Genomic DNA, 20,026 nt, shown 5'->3' with positions numbered 1-20,026 from the left:
CCCCTCAATACCTGTCCTGCAGCTGCTGGCTTGGCCCCCGGTGTTCCAGGCAGGTGTCTTAAGGCCCAGGCCATATTCAGCAAGATTCATTAAGCTGCCAGGCTTCCCATTTAGGGCGTCAGAGGGAAATGTGGGGAATGATGGGTTAGGTGTACATGAAACATTTGTCGGAAACGGGAGATACAAAGCTCACCAGAGAGTTGTTTGTGCACTCTTACTACAGAGCCTTTATTTTATGGTACAAGTTTTTTTTTTTTTTATTGTTTCGCAGTACTTCTATTTTGTAATACACATAGCACCAGTAAGTTTTTTAAAAATGCATTTTTAACAAAAAAGTAAGGACTGGGTTTCCATTTCTCAAGATAGCTAATGTTGAATATATAACTTGAGTATAATATTTGTTGATATTTACTATCTACTGTGAGGGACAATGGTGATATCACTGATCAAATGAAACAAATCTGTCTGTGGAAGCATCTAGCATTTACTTCAACACTTAGTAGTTATTTTAAGAATACAAAACAATGTGAATGACTATTAATATTTGACTAATGGTTATAAAACAATGTGAATGACTATTAATATTTATTACATGCAGCTGAAGAAAATGCTTTTTAAATAACACTCTGAAGCCTTTCCTTTTAGATCAAATAGCTGTTTTTCTAAATTGATAATGCTCATACTAGTTTTCTTATGCATATAAGCAAAACAAAGCTGGTGCTCTTAATATGCCAGCTCCATTAGCAGACAGCCTTTGCAGTTATTTAGATGTTGGCAGTTTTGTATCATGCCATCAGATGATTCAGAAAGAAAATTGGGTAAGTTGATTCCATTAATGGTTCAGATTTGGGGGGAGGGTTCGCCCAGTTCTTGGAAATTCAGGAAATTCTTTTTTTCTGTCAAAATGAAACTTCTTTTGAATGCTACTGTAATTACAAGTCTGTCTGCTTGTTAACTGGGTAGATCACAATATCATGATAAAAAGTTAATAGTCTTGGTAAAAGCAAAGTACTTAGAATTCAAGTTGGTACCCATGTACTCTACAAACACGTTGTGATGTCAGTCAATTGAAATAGAAACTTAAGTTATCAAAATAATCAACACTTTTAGTTTTTAAATATACACAGGGTAACTAAACTGCAAACTATTGTGATAAAAATGTTTGAATAAAAAAATACTATAGCAGGGCAGTACACTTTCTGTCTTTGCTTGCCCATCTTAAAGTTTAAACCTTCAAAGAACAACTCTCTTTATAAAATCAGCCAGAATTTCCTATGAAGGTGCTATAAGTACGAAATGTCTGATTTCCTTAAGTACTTTTTTTTTTATTATTGTGAAGGTATATCTCATTCTTTCAAATGTTTGGCTAGTGAGTATCTTTGAAATTTTTTTTTAGAGCAATTTTTGTGAAACCATGGATAAGTCAAAAATCTGTGTTATTTTCCAATATGAGTTCCACTGTGGAACCAATGCAGCGCAGACAGCTCCAAATATCAATAAAACATTTGGGAAATACGTAGCTAATGAGCACACAGTACATCAATGATGGTTTGAGAAATTTCATTCTGGTGATTTTAATCTTGAAAATGGGCCATGTGGGCAACCTGAGGTCCAGGTGGGTAATGACGAGTTGAAAGCTGTAGTAGAAGCAAATCCATCTCAACTTACACTTGAATTAGCAGCAAGGTTTGACATTGCTATTCCAATAACATCGGACCATTTGAAACAAATCGGCAAGGTAGAAAACTGGATAGATGGGTGCCACATGAATTAAGCAAGTGTTAGAAGAGATACTCTCTCAGAGCTTGCCTTTCTTTACTGTCACAGCATAAAGGGGAACTACACTGTATTGTTACATGAGATGAAAAATGGATTCTATCTGATAATCTCAAGTGTTTGGCATAATGGTTGAATGAAGATGAAGTGCTGAAACACAGTCCAAAACCAAATATTCGTCAAAAAAAGCTTACGGTGTTTGGTGGTCCAGCGCTGGTATTATCCACCACAACATCATGAAACTTGATGAGTCAGTGACAGGGGATGTCTGCTGCAGCCAGTTGTACAAAACGAGCATGCCTGTGATGAAGCACCTGACTCTGATTGATAGAAATGGGCCAGTCCTCCTGCAAGACAATAATAACATGAGTTTTTGTTTTTTTTTTTAAGAAAAAATAAGTTGCCTAATTTTGGTTGTATTTTATTCAAAATATGCTGGAAATCTGTAATCAATTATGTATTCAATAAATGGAGTACCAGAATCTTTACCTTTCATATTTTTGACAAATTGAAGTTATTAAAAATAAGCTGGCAACAGGAAGATATTGACATCTTCCTCTAAAAACCTGAAAGAAATGAAAAAATTACTGAAAACTTAGTAATGCACAAGATTTAATTCTGTAAATATACTTTTGATACCTTTATGGAAAGAATTTTCTGGTAACTTTCTTAATTTTAATTGGATAAAATGTGTCTAAAATGGAATAGAATGAAATTGAGAAACTCTTGATTTTGCAGTATCTAAATTTGTTAAAATAAAACAGTGAGAATAATGGAATTAACTTATTTGAGTTTTGTGCTGTGAGCATATTTATCAGAGACATTCTGAATGGAGGGATTGTAAACTGGAGAAGTTTATTAAACATGAAAATGAAGCTTCAAAGAAGAATGCAGTCAATCTTATGAAAAAATTAAAAGTTTGCACTAAAATAATACTGTATACTTCAGAAAAATACCAGTGATGACATGAGATTAGATACATCTAAGAAACTGATCAATATGTGAATATGTGCCACAAATAATTATCTTACTTCTTTGGGTTTTAATACACTATTTTAGAAGCTTGGTATTTTTAAAAATAAACTTCAGCATTCACAGATATGTTTTTAGGTACACCATAGTAAACCAATTTATTAAATAATAAATATTTTAAAACTATATAATTTTAGTTATCTCCAGAATTCTCTTTCTCAGAAAAAAAAATTTTTGGACTATAAATTATATGATGACCCAATCCAGATGCCAAACTTCACTTCACATATTCAAGACTGATCAGTATGGACTTCTGGAGTGAGATGGCAAATTGAAATTTCAGTGAAAGGTTTATGTCCTCTTGTACTTATTGAAATGAGAAAAAGAATAGTAAACTTATAAGAAAAATTATCCCCCTCATAATCTAATGCAGTAAACTTCAAAATTTATTATGGCTACAATGAAAATCATGGAACTATTGACAGGAGAATGGTGATTATTTACAAGGTTCTGGCTCCTGTTTACAAAACTACTGAGGCAAAATGAGACCCTAAACATCTCAGGACAGTATTTTCAAATATGAAAAAATTCAAACATTGTTTACTTTTGAGGAAAAAGCATTTAATACACCCCAGACACTCTATAAGAGGTGAATCAGATGGGAAATGGAAACACCAGGGCAAATGATTCATGCTGAGGATTGATTTAAATATAGAAGCAGTTTTTAAAAACTATGAGAATTACTATTAGGGGACAGAACATGAATGTTATAAACCCAGTCAGGAGAACAAATAGCAGAAAAGTAGAAGGAAAGAAAATAGGGAAAAGGATATGCCCAGACATACAAAAGTCTCACTCAGCCCAGTCTTTTGGGTAAACGTGCATAAAAAAGACACTTGAAGACCCTAAAAACCCATTGGAAGAAAATATTTGGGGGCCATAATCTTGAGTGTTAAGTAATTTTTACTCCTTTTTCTCCTAGAAAGAGGAAAAAAATGACATTTTGTTTAAAACAACCAGTTCTAAAACTAAAAATTATTTCCGTGTTCTCGAATCATGCTATAGAGATATAAAAAGGAGATCATTTTTACTTGATTGTTTTGATATATGTTTCTATTTCAGAATCTTAGCTCACTAGTTATAAAAAACTTCTAGCTCATACACAGTTCAAAGCATTTAATAATTCAAAAGATTATAGTGTGTGTTGACTCTTAGGTGCTCAAGGTTTTAGCAGTTTCTGCATCAGAAACTCTGGAAGTAGGGCCAAGAATCTGTGTTTTACAAAAGCCCTTCAGTTAATTCTAATACACTCTGAGTTACAGTTTCCAGGTGGTATTAGTGCGCGTTGTCTGGTGACCACACTTTGAGAACCGCTGCTGAAGGAGAGTAGGAAGAGACTCACCTAGAAACAGGTGCCCTGCATAAACTACAGGGAGTGAAAAGAGAATGGTATGTTCTGCAGAGCTGGCCCACTGGTTTGCACCTGGCTGTCGTCTCCCGTAGACATCAGAGAGGACCTTGTAAATCACACAACGCAGCTGACAGTTACTGAGTGCTCACTCAGTGGTACACTGCAGTGTACCATGCACTGTCCTGGATGTTTTCCATACAGTACCTCATTTATTCTGAGGTGGGTAATCTTACTCCATTTTATAGTTGAGGAAACTGAACCAATGATTTCCCAAAGGTCACATAGCTGCTAAAGAACAGAGCAAAATACAGGCTGTCTGACACCAGAACCTGTGGTCAACCACATAGGCTAAAGATAGATGGCAGTACTTAGTTCTAGAAATTTTCAAAAACTATTCTATCTATGTGAAGTTCATTCCTTCAACTCCTAAAATCATTTTAAGCACTTTAGCAAATCATATAATACAGACTAGAAAAGCTACAGATAAAAATGAAGAATATCTACCTCTCTGTTTTTGTGCCAGTACCATGCTGTTTTCATCACTATAGGTTTATAGTATAGTTTGAAGTCTGGTAGCGTGATTCCTCCTGAGTTGTTTTTATTTCTGAGTAATATCTTGGCTATTTGAGGTTTTTTCTGGTTGCATATAAAAGAAGGACTATTTTTTCCAGATCTTTAAAGTATGACAATGGTGCTTTGATAGGAATTGCATTAAATTTGTATATTGCTTTGGGTAATATGAACATTTTAACAATGTTGATTCTTCCCAGTCATGAGCATAGTATGTTTTTCCATTGGTTAACATCTTGAGCTATTTCTTTTCTCAAGAGTTTCATAATTCTCTTCGTAGAGATCTTTCACATCCTTTGTTAAGTAAATTCCCAAATATTTCATCTTCTTTGGCACTACTGTGAACAGAATAGAGTACTTGACTCTTTTTTTTTTTTAGCTTGACTGTTATTGGTATATATAAAAGCTACTGATTTGTGAGTGTTGATTTTTGTATCCTGAGACGCTACTGTATTCCTTGATCATTTCTAAGAGTTTCGTAGTTGAGTCCCTGGCGTTTTCCAGGTATAAAATCATACCATCTGCGAAGAGTGAAAGTTTGATCTCCTCTGACCCTATTTGTATACCCTTGATTGCCTTCTCTTGCCTGATTGCAATGGCTAAGACTTCCATTACAATGTTAAAAAGCATTGGAGACAATGGGCAACCTTGCCTGGTTCCTGATCTGAGTGGAAATGTTTTCAATTTTACTCCATTCAGTACAATATTGGCTGTGGGTTTGCTGTGGATGGCCTCTGTCAGTTTAAGAAAAGTCCCTTCTATACCTATTTTCTTAAGTGTTCTGATCATGAAAGGATGCTGGATATTGTCAAAGGCTTTTTCTGCATCTATTGAGAGAATCACATGGTCTTTGTTTTTTATTTTGCTTATGTGTTTTATTCTATTTATGGATTTATGTATAGTGAACCAACCTTGAGACCCTGGGATAAAATCCACTCGTTCATGGTGTATAATTCGTTTGATGTGTTGCTGGATTCTGTTTGCTAGGATCTTATTGAATATTTTTGCATCTATATTTGTTAAGGATATTGGTCTGTAATTTTCTTGTTGAGTCTTTTCCTAGTTTGGGGATCAGAGTGATATTTACTTCATAGACTATATTGGGAAGTATTCCTTCTTTTTCTATGTTTTGGAAAAGGTTAAATAATATAGATACTAATTAAAAGATACTTCTTTAAAAGTTTGGTAGAATTCTGATGTGAAACCATCTGGTCCTGGCCAGACTCTTCTTTTTTGGGAGATTTCGTATAGTTGATGCTATTTCAGTACTTGATATAGGTCTGTTCAACATTTCTAATTCTTTCTGGCTAAGTCTAAAAAGGTGGCATGCTTCCAAGTACTGGTCAATTTCTTTCAGATTTTCCTATTTCTGAGAATAGTTTTTTTGTAGTATTCATTAAGGATTCTTTGAATTTCTGAGGTGTCCGTTGTTATTTCGCCTTTGTCATTTCTGATTGATGATATTAGGGATTTTAATTTTCTATTTTTGGTTAGGTTTGCCAAAGGTTTATGGAATAGAATTGAGAACCAAAAGATGAACCCAGACACTTATTGTAATTTGATCTTCAATAAGCCTATCAAAAATATAAATTGGGGTAGAGATTCAACAAATGGTGTTGTCAGGATATTAAAAAAAAAAACATTCTTTGTGATCTGGTGTAATAGTTAACAAATGGTGCTGGGAGAACTGGCAGGCGACTTGTAGAAGACTGAAACTGGACCCATACCTTTCACCATTAACAAAAATGGACTCTCATTGGATAAAAGATTTAAACTTAAGACATGAAACTATAAAGATTCTTGAGAGAGTGCAGGGGAAACACTTGAAGAAATTGGCCTGGGAGAATACTTTATGAGGAAGACCCCCCCCCAGGCAATTGAAGCAACACCAAAAATACATTACTGGGATCTGATCAAACTAAAAAGCTTCTGTACAGCCAAAAACACAGTAAGTAAAGCAAGCAGACAGCCCTCAGAATGGGAGAGGATGTTTGCAGGTTATGTTTCTGACAAAGGTTTGATAACCAGAATCCACAGAGAACTCAAATGTATTAACAAGAAAAGAACAAGTGATCCCATTTCATTGTGGGCAAGGAACTTGAACAGAAGCTTCTCTGAAGAAGATAGGTGCATGGCCTACAGACACATGAAAAAATGCTCATCATCCTTAATCATCAGAGAAATACAAATCAAAACCACTTTGAGATATCATCTAATTCCCATAAAAGTGCCTCAGATAGCAAAAATCCCAAAACTATAGATGTTGGCATGGATGTGGAGAAAAGGAAATACTTCTGCACTGCTGGTGGGAGTGCAAGCTAATACATCCTTTTTGGAAAGAAATATGGAGAATACTCAGGGATCTGGTAGACCTGCTGTTCAATGCTGTAATTCCTCTACTAGGTGTATATCCAAAAGACCAAACATCACTTTATAACAAAGATATTTGCACCAGATTGTTCGTTGCAGCTCAATTCATAATAGCCAAGTCATGAAAGAAACTCAAGTGCCCATCAACCCATGAATGGATTAATAAATTGTGGTATATGTATACTATGGAATATTATGCAGCCTTAAAAAGATGGAGACTTTACCTCTTTTATGTTTATATGGATGGAGCTGGAACATATCCTACTTAGTAAAGTATCTCAAGAATGGAGGAAAAAGTATCCAATGTACTAAGTACTATTATGAAACCAATTTACAATCACTCACACTTTCATATGAAGAATAGATCACAACTATGGCTCAGGAGAAAGGGGGGATGAGAGGGGAAGGGCAAGGTCAGATGGAGGGAGGATGAATGGTGGGATCACACCTATGGTGTATATCGCAAGGGTACATGTCAGATCTACTAAGTATAGAGTATAAATGTCTTAACACAATAATTAAGTAAATGAGGTGAGGGATATATTAACCAGTATGATGTAAGCATTCCAAATAATATATGAAATCAGCACATTGTACCCGCTAAATGCATTAATGTATACATGATCTACCTCTTTACGATTTAATTTAAAAAAAAGTGAAGAAACCAAAAAAAAAAGAATGTTACCAAACCTGGAAAAATTAGGCAACTAACTCATGTGTGGGATGTGTGAGAGAGTGGAGGGTGGTGGGCAGGGGGTATACAGTAAAAGAAAGTTTTAGGATTCAATTCAAAAGTGAATTACTCCATGGTTCCTCATTCAGGAAACATTTGAGAACTATCATTGCCTTTACTGCCTATTTATTGTGTTTAGTCATTTTTCAAAAAGTGTAGAGAAATAGTTCTCAAACAGATATGTCCTCTGTCAGCACCCTAAAACTAAGTGCATGATGTTAAAACCTAACTTGGAAAAAAAATCTTGCCTAGGTTTGAGGGAATATTATCCTTTTACTGTTTTTCCTAACAATCTACTCTTCTACTAATCTCACACAAGAGTTAGACCAAAGAGAGATCTAGCACGTAGTCATTAGACTATGCCGGATTACAAAGGGTGTTTTGTTTTTTAATATCCTGCCAACAACATGCTATTTAGTAAAGATTATTTAAATTTCATTATGTTTCTATAGAATTTGATGCTATTCGAAATGAAAAGGTATCTCCTACCTTATGATTTCTAACTTAATTTATATGATGAGTGGGAAGTAAATAAACAGAAAGCATACATAGAAGATACAGATGTTAAGGTAGGGTATACTGTATTACCTTATGATAATGTAACTTAGAAAATGTTAAAATGATAAAGCATTTTAGATTTAGTAATCAGACACTATAATTTTTTAGTGATAATGTTCATTGTGTTGATTATGTAGCCTTTTCTTTAGTCTTAGGACTTTAGATATTTCTAACCTTTTGAGTTCCCTTTAAAAAAGCAGTGATAGCTGTGAATCCTCTCTTTCCAAAACAAATAAATCTAAACATCTGTATGACTTTTGGGCCAGATGCAGTGGGACACACTTATTAATATAACCCCAGAACTTTGAGAAGCTGGAACAGGAGGATTACATAAATCCAGGAGTTTGAGACCAGGCTGGGCAACATAGACCTTGTTCTCTACCAAAAAAATTTTAAAACTAAGCCCAGCTGCCCTAGAGACTGAAATGGGAGGATTGCTTGAGCCTCAGGAGTTGGAGGTTATAATGAGCTATGATCAGCCACTGTACTCTAGCCTGGGTAACAGAGTGAGACCTTGTCTCTAAAAAAATTATTAGTTAATCAAAAAAATATATACATATAACTTTTTTAGGGGAAATGAAAGTTATAGAATATGATTTTGTCAAAGGATTTTCTAGCCAATTTAATATATTTTTTTCTTGAATGTGGCAACTTTCTATGCATTTAATATGTTTAGGAAATTGGGTTTTTTGATTAATTTAAAATTCTGCTTATGCCATATCTTATCAAACTTGAAAAGACAGTTTTCAAAGAACAGAATACAAGAACGCCAGGGTTTATCATTAGTGATTCTGAAAGCATTTCAGGATCTGATAGTGACTTAGAAACAACGTTAGCAGCCCTAAACTTTACTTAATCCTGTGTACTTCAGCTTTCTCATTACCGAAGTTGTAAATGTTTGACCTTACTATACTAGGAGTCTGTTTTCTGTATTTCAGAATTGCCTTTGCCTTCAGAAAGTGTGGATATTATCATTTCTGACATTCCATTTGGGAAAAAGTTTAAATTAGGAAAGGACATCAAAAGCATTCTACAAGAAATGGAGAGGTAAGTTGTTGAATATATTTCCATAATTTTTTAGCTACTGGGCATTTAACCAAAATATGTCATAGCTCTTCAATTAAAGTCTGATTGCATTGTAATAATTTCCCAGAGATTTTGCAATTGAAAGGTTATATATAAATGATAAAGTTTGTAATTGAAATGTCATTCAATAGCATCTTATGCTATACATTTTATTCAGAAAAATATTAATTTTTTATTGCCTGAAATTTGAGTATATGAAATAGTGACATAGATTTTAGGCACTGCGTTGAAGCAAAAATTTAATTTGCTTCTAACCTTCACAAAAACCCCACCTCCTATGTGTTAAACCCTCATACTTAACAGATGAGAAACGGTAGTCTAGAAAGATTAACTTTCTCATGATCACACAGCCACTAAACAACACAATAGAATTCTGTTATGTGAGAAACAGGCAGGAACACAGTTCAAATATTTATCTGAAAATCAGGAAAATGAATAGTCAAGACTCCCTGCATAATTAGAGTTCTTCAGTAGGATCAATTCAAAGTGTATAAACGTAGATATATAAGGGATTTCTCCTGTGACCAAGCTTTCTTGTCACCTGCCCCCAGCATTTCTGTCTGACTCTTGATTTACTGTGGTTGGAGGTTTATACAGGCAACGTAGCATAATACAGTGGCTAAGAGGACAGGTTTTGGGGCCAGCCTACCTGAGTTCCACTCTTGGCTCTATTACTTAAATACGTCTTTAGTCATCCGTTTATTGCTTAAGTCTTTTGTGTCTTTAAATAATATTCGCTTCATAGCATTGTTCTGAAAATTCCAACGATTTACAGCTCTTAGAACAGTGTTAGGTGCCCAGAAAGTGCTCAGTACCCATTACCTCTTACCTGACTTTTTAGTGTAAACCACTTCAGATCCTTTTAAAATAAGTAGATGGGATTATATAAAGATACATTCAAGTACACATAACTTTTTTCTTGATGGTTTACTGACAGTTGAAGTTCCTAGCTAGGAAATGGAAGGAATGGAGAAAACAAAAAAGTATAAGAGGTCAGAAAACCTGTTTACAATAGGCAGTGAGAACAGGTGGCACTGATGTGATAGCAGAGCTGGATTCCTTGAGAAACAATATCCAATCAGAATTAAAGATTGTCAGAAAGTGGGGCAGCACCTATGACTCAAAGGAGTAGGGCGCTGGCCCCATATGCAGGAGGTGGCAGGTGCAAACCCAGCCCTGGCCAAAAAACTGCAAAAAAAAAAAAAAAAAAGATTGTCAGAAAGTGATTGCTCTGGTGGCATGAGCTATGCACTCACAGCTCAATTGTTTCTTCCTTTAATGATTAATCATTTGATGGATGCAGAGCACTGTGAGGAATTCAACAAGTATAATACTTGAACTTCCTCTCAAATATAACCATGCAAAACGTATGCAGAACTTAGAAATTTAGCTTGCTCAGCTCAAAAGAAGGTGGCACTATAGAGATGGTTTCAGGAAAGAACCGAGGTTTCAGTAAAATTTGAAGTTTAGAAAGAATTTAAAAGGAGGCCACATCATGTTTTATATGAACAAATCTTCAGTCTTTCTTGAGTGAATATGCAGCAAAAAGCATGCTCAAGACACAACAAGTACCCTACACGCCTGGATTTGTAATAACTGGTTAAGACTTAATACATTCCATGGGCAAATAACTAAGGATTGTCATCTCCCTCTAGTTTGCAAATTCACGTGCAAAAGAGAAATCTCTTATGTTGTTTGATATACCATTTCCCAATTGACCACAAAGTTTTTTTTCAAGGAATAATATTTTATTTATATTATCATCATCAAATATTGATAATACTAATGTTCCAAAGAGCACAATTTGGTGAATGTTGCTTCATAATTTCAGAATAGCTTTCTTAGAAATTGTATGTGTGTGTATGTGTGTATGTACATGGCAAGATGCCCAGAAGGACATTTATCAAAAATGTTAATCTCTTAGTTGTAGTATTTCAGGTGATTTTTACTTTATTTTCTCCATTATTTGAAAAAAAAAATTGCAAGAAATGGTGACTGTCCTGATAGGCATCTTGCCATGTACATATGCACAACTAGATACATGTTTTTTATTGCACATAAATAGACTCATCCTTATTTCTCTTCTGTAGCATGCTTCTCTTTTCCACTGAACAATATGTCATGAATGTCCTTGCAGATTGGTTGTTATAATGCACGTTGTAATTGGCAATGGTTACCATAGTATTACATTATATTTTATGTCCCATTATGCAACTTATTTATGGATGAACATTTAGATATTTCCCATTTTTTTTTATTGTTTGGAATTCATTGAGGGTTCAAAGAATTAGGTTAGACTGATTGCATTTGTTAGATAAAGTCCATCTTATAATTGTGTCCTGCCCTCAAGAGGTGTGCCATACACCATGACTCCCTAACCCCTCTGTACTTCCCTCTACCTCCCACTTGTTCATTCCCCTACCACCACCTCCCATATTAGCTCATGTACTGCCTTCATATTAAAATAGAGTACATTGGATTCTTGCTTCTCCATTCTTGTGATGCTTTAGTAACAAGAATGCGTTCCATCTCCATCCAGGTTAATACAAAAGATGTAACATCTCCATCTTTTTTAGTGTCTCAATAGCATTACATGGTATACTTACACCACAGCTTGTTAATCCATTCCTGGGTTGGTGGGCATTTATGCTGTTTCCACATTTTGGCAATTATAAATTGAGCTGCGATAAATAGGTGAGTGAAAGTGTGCTTATGATAAAAGGATTATTTTTCATCTGGGTAGATGCCTGATAATGGGATTGCAGGATCAAATGGGAGGTCTAATTTGAGTTCTGTGAGGGTTCTCCATACTTCCTTCCAAAAAGGCTGCATTAGTTTGCAATCCCACCAGCAGTGTAAGTGTTCCCTTCTCTCCACATCCAGGCCAGCATCTGCAACTTTTTACAAAAAACAATGCTCTGAACATCCTTGCAATTTTTCAAACTTACCATATGACCAGGTTTCTTAAAAACACTTTGCCTCAGTTTCTTCACCTGCAAAATGACAATGCTAATAGAACATACTTGATACTTGTGGAGGTCTTTGTATCCCCCTGCATTGTACTAGGCCCTGGAGATGCAGGAGTGAGTAGGACAGGCAGGGACCATCCAGTATCAGAAGACGGACTGTTAATAGGTAAACAGGATAATGTCAGATGAAGATAGCTAGAATGAAGGAAATTAAACAGGATATTTTCCTGAGGAGTGAGAGAAAAGCAGTGGTTACCTTACATAGGTAGTCAGGAAAGGTTTCTCCAAGGAGGTGATATCTGAACTCTGGGCCTGAATAACGAGAATGCATACCAGGAAATGAGTGTGAGTTACTTGCAGCATGAACAAGGCCAGACATCCCAAGGTGAGAAGTAACTTAGTGAGTCTGAGCAGCTGAAGCAGTGCAAAGGAAGCAAGCAGGCAGTGAAGTTGGAAAGGTGGGTCAGGGTCAGATCACATAAGAGCCTGTGTGCCATAAGAAGGAGGTTAGAATGTATTTGAAGTATGGTGAAAGCAACTGGAGAGTGAGCAGAGTGCACAGGGATTTGCATTTGTTTTCTGTGCAGAATCTGGGAAAGGAGACAAGAATGGAAACAAGGCCTGTCAGCCAAGAGATGATTGTTATGGTCCAGGCGGGCCATGAAAGCAGCAGATGAGGATGGGAGACAATTTGGAGACAGGACTGTCTAGACTGGTTGCTGGCTTAAATGAGGGAAAGCTTCTTACATCTTTGCTGGGCATGAGGCAGATGCCCGTTCTCTCTTGGTCCTCTAGCTGTCACTTTCTTTTTTACCTGTATAGCTGAACATCTTGAAAGAATAGTCTAACTTGACATCTATTTCCTTACCTTCCAGTCCCCACTCCACTCTGGCAGGCCAGCATCTGCTTCTGGCCTCAACGAGGACTGCTGTCCCCAGGCTCACTCATGACTCCTTGAAATCCTTGCCACTCTTTAGTCCTGTTATTTGACACTGGTGAGACCATCGCCTTCTCTAGACTATAGCTCTTTGGCTTCTATGATGTGACCATTGTCGAATTTTCTCTAGGATATCTATTTTATGAGCCTTCTCCTCTGTCCCTCCCTCCTTAAATGTGAAGTCTCTGCTCCCTGGCCCTTTTCTCTTCTCACTCTGTACTGCCACCCAGACAATGCCATCCACCATTATCACTCTATCTCCCATTAACTTTTTTTTTTTTTGAGACAGAGTCTTGCTTTGTCACCCTCTGTAGAGAGCTATGTGATAGCTTACAGCAACCTCAAATTCTTGGGCTCAAGCTAGTCTCTTGCCTCAGCCTCCCAAATAGCTGGGACTACAGGCATCCACCACTGTGCCCAGCTATTTTTTAGAGATAGGGTCTCGCTCTTGCTCAGACTGATCTCCAACTCCTGAACTCAAGCAATCCACCTGCCTCAGCCTCAGAGTACTAGGGTTACAAGCTTGAGCCACTGTCCCAGTCTCCCACTGACTATGAAATTCTTTATCTTCACCTCAGCCCCAGGCTTTCTCATCCTACAGGCTGGTTATCCAGCTGTCTGGTGGTGTCCACACTTAAGTGTTCCTTAGATACATCAGCACATTCCAGGAGGAACCCTTTACTACACCCCCTGCGTCCCACCTCTGACTCACCCACCTACTGAACCCCCACATTCCCCTCTGACTCACACCCCTGCTAAACTACTCTCAGTGCGGCTCTGCTTCACTTCCTCCCGTCTGTGCCAACACCCTCCCTTGCTCCAGCCCCTCGCTGTTACTTTGCCTGGCTCACTCCTGCTTGTCTTTTAACTCACAGCATGGGTGCCTTGTCTTTGGGTAAATTTCTGCCCTCTCTCTCAGGCCTGGGTTTGTGTTCCCAGGCACATTACGCCTGCCTTGATTGTAACATTTATCACACTTGCCTCTCTCCCACCGTCCAGTCAGCTCTTTAACAACTCACAGGATTCAGGAAAAAGTGTCTCTGTTACTTTTTTCTACATAAGAGTTATGCAGAATTTGGTTGAACGACTGAATAAATAAATTCCCCTCAAAATGCTGACATTTCAAGTTCTCCCCTTTTTCTAATCTTCCCTTGCCATTTCTTTGTTCACATCCTCTTTCCTGACGACTTTCTGCTGCCATCAGCCTGCAGCCTTTAACATGTGCTGATTCTTTGGATTCTGTCACTTGCCTTTTCCTCTGTACAATCATTTATTAGACTGTGACTACAAATTACTTTGAGGCTTGCCTTTTAAGTAGAGTAAAAATAGATAATTAAAGCAGATTTGTACTAGGGATTTCATAATTACTATAATGAATATGTATTATGGAAGATAGTACCTAATTATCAAAAATTCTTGTATTTAAATAGATAAAATTAAATTTCAAATTAAAAACACCAAACATTTTAAATGGAGTGGGATTGTTTGTTGTCTAAAAAGAAAGAAACATTCATACCAATTACCGCTTTTTGTCACAGAGTGCTTCACGTTGGCGGAACCATTGTATTGTTGCTTAGTGAAGATCACCACAGGCGCCTTAGGGATTGTAAACAGAGCAGCATCCCTTTAAAGTCCAAGAACAGTCACACAGATGAACCTGGAATTAAAAAGTGCTTGAATCTTGAAGAAACAACTGGTGTATCAGAGACAGAGTTGTATTCATTTGAAGCCAATAACCAGGAGTGCCTAGACAAAATCTCACCATTTGGCTCTTTGGTACCAGTAGAATGCTACAAAGTTGGCCTTGGAAAGACAGATGCATTCATATATAAATATAAGAAGTCACACTCTTCACTGTAACAGGCTGGCTCCCATCAGCCGGGTTCAAGTCCTTACTTGTTAGCTGTAGCGCAGGAGAAGTTTGCTGTCTCTGGGATTCTTTATGGTGTCCACAGAGTTCCAAGTAGCAAATTCCCCTTAAGACAGGATGGTATCTTAAGATGATTAACCACCTTTTTCATAAGAGTTTCTGCTGTAATATTTTTAACAAAGAACAATTAGTAAATATTTTTAAAAGACTCTTAAGTTTTACATTCTGTGAGAATGTGAAAGGATCTGTTCTGTCCTGCATTTCTGAGCAAAAGTGTCAACTTCAAAATGAAAGTTTTCAAGGGTTACATAAATATCATAATCAACACAAGGTTGGTGATATTTTAATTAGCAGATTTTTAGAAATATAAAGTTATCAAAATAACTTCTTTTCACATTCAACTTGTTTTTTGAGTCTAATTTTCATTGGAGTGAAAATAATTTGTATTTTCAATTTGTTTTATATGTTTCATATTATGTAAAACATCAGTGAGAATATTGTCAGTATCCTTCAACATGATGGAAAATGACATTTGCTTTTTTTCCAAACGCATTAATAAATTGTCATTTCACCCTTATTTCTTGACATTCAATATGTTTCTTGTGTTCATTGCTTGGGAAAAACCAATAGTTAAGTTACAGAAAATATATATTCTTATATAATTTTTTCAATCGCCTGATATAGTGGTTCAACTATTGGCTGCCCTAGTACCAATTATATCTCTCTTGCTGCAGCCAGAGATGTCTGCAGATATTGCCAGACGTCCTCGGAAGGGGACCAAATCATCCCTCACTGAGGCCACTGCTTTATCCCAAAGAGTAAGGACTATCGCAGTGACTTTCAAACAGTGTGCCGTGAGAGGATCTCAGGTGTGCCATGAAAATTTTTAAAGATCATTAATTAAATAATTTTTGAAAGAAGTTCAAAGCACAATAAGTATATTCTTTGTTTTACTCTTTTATTGGATCAATGTAATTTAAGTGTGCCATGAAAGTTTAACTATATAGGTTTAAGTGTACTGTGAGATTATAAAAAAGGTTGAAAAACACTGGATTGTAAGAATCTTGGAGAAGAGAGACACACCTGGCAACTAGTGGATAAATTGGATAGAGAAATTAGGATAAAGAGGTAGTGGGTGGCAGGTGGAGGTGGTGGGTCAGATCAGACAGGGCCTTGAAGACTAGTAGAAGAACTTTGGTCTTTACTTAAAAGCACTGAAAGGGCTTTTAACAGGTGACATTTAACATATTTTAGGGATCATTGTAGTTGCTGCAAATTTTAGGGAGGAAACAGTGAAAATAAATCAATTGAGAATTTTTTTAAATAATTTCAGCAAGAGAAAAGGGAAGTTGGCCCAAGGATCACAATAACAGAGAAGTGGTAAAAGGCAGGTGGATTGTGGACATCGAAAGTAGAACCAGCGGAATCTGCTGACGTGTTAGCTGGGCAGTGTGATGGTAGAGGGGAGACAGGAATGACAGACTTTTGGCTAAGAACCTGGGATGGAGGAAGGAAAGGCTGCAGGGGTTGGGGAGTTGGTGGAGACCTCAGAAGTTCAGTTTTGGACTTGCTAATTTTCAAATGTGCATTAAATATCAAGTGGAGATGTTGAGCAGCCAATTGAATATATGAATCTGCAGTCGAAGGAAAAGGTCTGCTCTGGAGATGTATGTTATTCATATTCCTGAAAACTGGATGAGATTACCAAAGGATTGAGTGTGGAAAAATAAGGAGAAGGCCCAGGGCTGAGCACTAAGAGGTTGGGAGAATAAAAGGAATCTGCAGGAAGACTGAGATGGAACAGCCAGTGAGGTGGAAGGAAAGTCAAGTGTGAAAGAGGGAGTGCTCAACTCCCTCTTTCCAGTGCTGCTAACTACCCAGGTAAGATGAGGACTGGAAACTGACGCTAGATTTAGCAATGGAGAGGTCATCAGTTATCTTGACAATGGGGTGTTTGATGGGGCCGAGAGGGAGCAAAACCAGACTGCAGTGGGCTTAAGAGAGAATGGGAGGTAGTGAGTACAGATAATTCTTTCAACTAGATCTGCAGGAAAGAGGAGCAAAGAAATGGGGGCATTAGGTTGGTAAGGGATGTAGAATCAACAAAAAAAAAATTTTGAGTTGGGAGAAGTACCAGTATATTTTTTTACATTGGAAAAAACATTCCAGGAAAGACAAAAAGTTGATGAAGTAGGAAGAAAAAGGGGAGAAGTGCTGGAGTGATGTCCTTGAGTAAGAGGATGGAATGTAGTCTGCAAGTGAAGGAATTCACTTTATTTTTTTATTTATTATTTTTTTTTTTTTTGTAGAGACAGAGTCTCACTGTACCGCCCTCAGGTAACCTGAGTGCCGTGGCGTCACATGGCTCACAGCAACCTCTAACTCTTGGGCTTACGCGATTCTCCTGCCTCAGCCTCCCGAGTAACTGGGACTACAGGCGCCCGCCACAACGCCCGGCTATTTTTTGTTGCAGTTTAGCCGGGGCTGGGTTTGAACCCGCCACCCTCGGCATATGGGGCCGGCGCCCTACTCACTGAGCCACAGGTGCCGCCAGGAATTCACTTTAGATAGAAGCATGAATAACGTATCCATGGTGACGGGTGAGAAGGCAGCATGCAGACATTTCTGCTATAATATGATAAGTGTGCCCCTGAAATTTTTCATTCTCAAATTTATGCACTAAAAATAACAGAATTTATAGGGGGGAAAAATAGGGCTGGGGCAGTTTATTTCAATCTTATCCAACTTTACAACCAGAGCCTTAACAAAAACACCAATCTAAATAAAAATATTAGCACAGTTAAAAAGACAGTCCAAATAATAAATACATCAGTAAATAAAGGGCTCTGCCTTTTCAAGAAAAGGGCAAAGGCACCTTGATAGAACTGGGCATAAGGTAGGATAGAAGCTGCCAAGTTACACAATCAGTACTGTCTGGCCAAGGCACGATCTATGGCCCAGCTGAACCAAGAAGAGCATATGACGAGTGTCATGTTTAGAGCCTTATTCCGCAGCTTGCCCATTCACTGGTGTCCTTCACATTCCACTGCCCTTATTGAGTGAAACAAAACAATGTGCTAAGGGCAAACAAATCACTTGTGAACCAACCCAATTTCCACATTGTAGTGACATCATGTCTCTACTTAGCAATATTTGATTTAATACCTGTTGTTACAGAAACACATGTTGTTGGAGAACAGACTGGAAACGAGAGCAGATGCTGGAAGGTGGGCGGATGTGGTGGTGGTAGACTGTGGAAGTTCTCTTCTGACCACTTCCATTTTCTCAGTAAAAAACTACATGATAATTTACCCAGTTCCTGGGTCTATACTTGGAACAGCTACTCATAGCAATTGCAGAATTCTCATAATGGCTTTTTGACCCATGGGGTAAGAGTGTCAATTATTGGAAAAGCCAATATCAACTCTTTAGTCTCCCCCCTTCTTCCCAAAATAGACAAACTAAAGCAAAATCACATTTTTGTAAGGCTGGAGATACTAGTGCCACCAATAAGGCACAGACGCTGATGGAACTCTGGCATCTGAAGGCAGCCTATGTCACCTTTGGGTTTGCTACTTGGACTCATTTGCTTTTAATAGAGGCCTGGGCAAGAGAAGGCTCTCCAGCTGGTCTGGCCCCACAGTAAGCAGCTCTACATTAATGCCCTCGTGACCTTGGGGAGCTAATGGTGCTCAGAGCGTCTGTAGCAGACTGGATGCTGTATGGAACCTGCGGCCAATCCCAGTAGGGGAAGCACAGCTGTAGCCTCGTAGCTTTTGGAACAAAGCCAAGCTCTCTCATTCAAGTAATTATTTTCCTTTTAGAAATAACTCTTGGTTTGCTACTACACCTTGCTTCTTCAGGCTTGACTATGGGACAATCACTGGAAGTGATTTGATCCACCAAGCCCAGACCAGCACACTCTCAACAGGTGGAAGTGGTACATATCTGTGCTGTACTCCACCAGCTGACCAAATTCACCAGCTGCAGAACAGTCAATGCCTTATCCCCTCCGTGGGCATCCTGCCACGCTCCTACCCTCATGGCCACAGTCACATGAGAAAATCCCAATGAGCAGGTCACCAAAGAAGAAAAACATCAAATCTAGCTTACAGATGGTTCTGCAAGTTTTTCTGGCACCAGGGGGATTTAACCGTAGCCCCATTCAGGGCGAGGGATAGTGGGGAAAGAAAACCCTCTCCCAGAGCAGAACTTTGAGTGGGCCACATCACACACTTTGCCTGGAAGGAAAGATGGGCTGAGAGACAGATCCACACCATGCCCTAGGCAATGGCTAACGGTCAGGGACACGAAAGCAAGACTGGAAGAGAGAAATGTGTGTGGACATCCAATAACAGGCCCCCAATGGGAGAATATTTTTGTCTAATTGGGATGGAGATCCCACTGTGGAGAGGTTCTAAGTATGTAGGTGGAAGCTTGCCTGCCCTGTCCCTGTGGGTGTCAGCCTGCCCTTCCCCAGTGCTCTGGCATTTGCTCAATGGGCTTACAGACAAAGTGGCCATGGTTGTAGGGATAAAGATGATACATTGGTCCAACAAGAGCTTCTCACCAAGGCTGATATGGTCTCTGCCACTGCTGACTAACAAATCCTGAGATTTGTTATAGTTTGACCCCTCTGAAACTCATGTCGAATTTTGGTCTTCATTGTGGCAGAGTTGGGAGGTAGGGGCCTAGTGGAGGATATTTGGGTCATGGGGATAGATCCCTCATGCATAGATTAATGCCCTCCTGAGGGAGTGAATTTGTTCTCACT

At 38.0% G+C, this 20,026-nt stretch overlaps 1 protein-coding gene across 6 annotated transcripts in view; it reads left to right on the top strand.

The window, feature by feature from the left end:
- Positions 1-15,831, top strand: part of THUMPD2 (THUMP domain containing 2) — a 48,134-nt gene extending 32,303 nt beyond the window's left edge. For 5 of the 6 annotated variants that reach the window (XM_053589124.1, XM_053589125.1, XM_053589128.1 and 2 more), the window contains 2 exons: positions 9,329-9,437; positions 14,921-15,831. In XM_053589124.1, coding sequence (XP_053445099.1) covers positions 9,329-9,437; positions 14,921-15,242 — 431 coding nt within the window. In that variant the 3' untranslated portion in view covers positions 15,243-15,831. Of the gene's footprint in view, positions 1-9,328; positions 9,438-13,320; positions 13,441-14,920 lie in introns of all 6 variants that reach the window. The other variant, XM_053589126.1, reaches the window with a different exon arrangement.
- The last annotated feature ends 4,195 nt before the right edge of the window (positions 15,832-20,026 follow it).

This window comes from Nycticebus coucang, chromosome 4, assembly GCF_027406575.1.
Source record: "Nycticebus coucang isolate mNycCou1 chromosome 4, mNycCou1.pri, whole genome shotgun sequence".
Lineage (NCBI taxonomy): Eukaryota > Metazoa > Chordata > Mammalia > Primates > Lorisidae > Nycticebus > Nycticebus coucang.
This window is presented reverse-complemented; position numbering and strand designations above follow the sequence as displayed.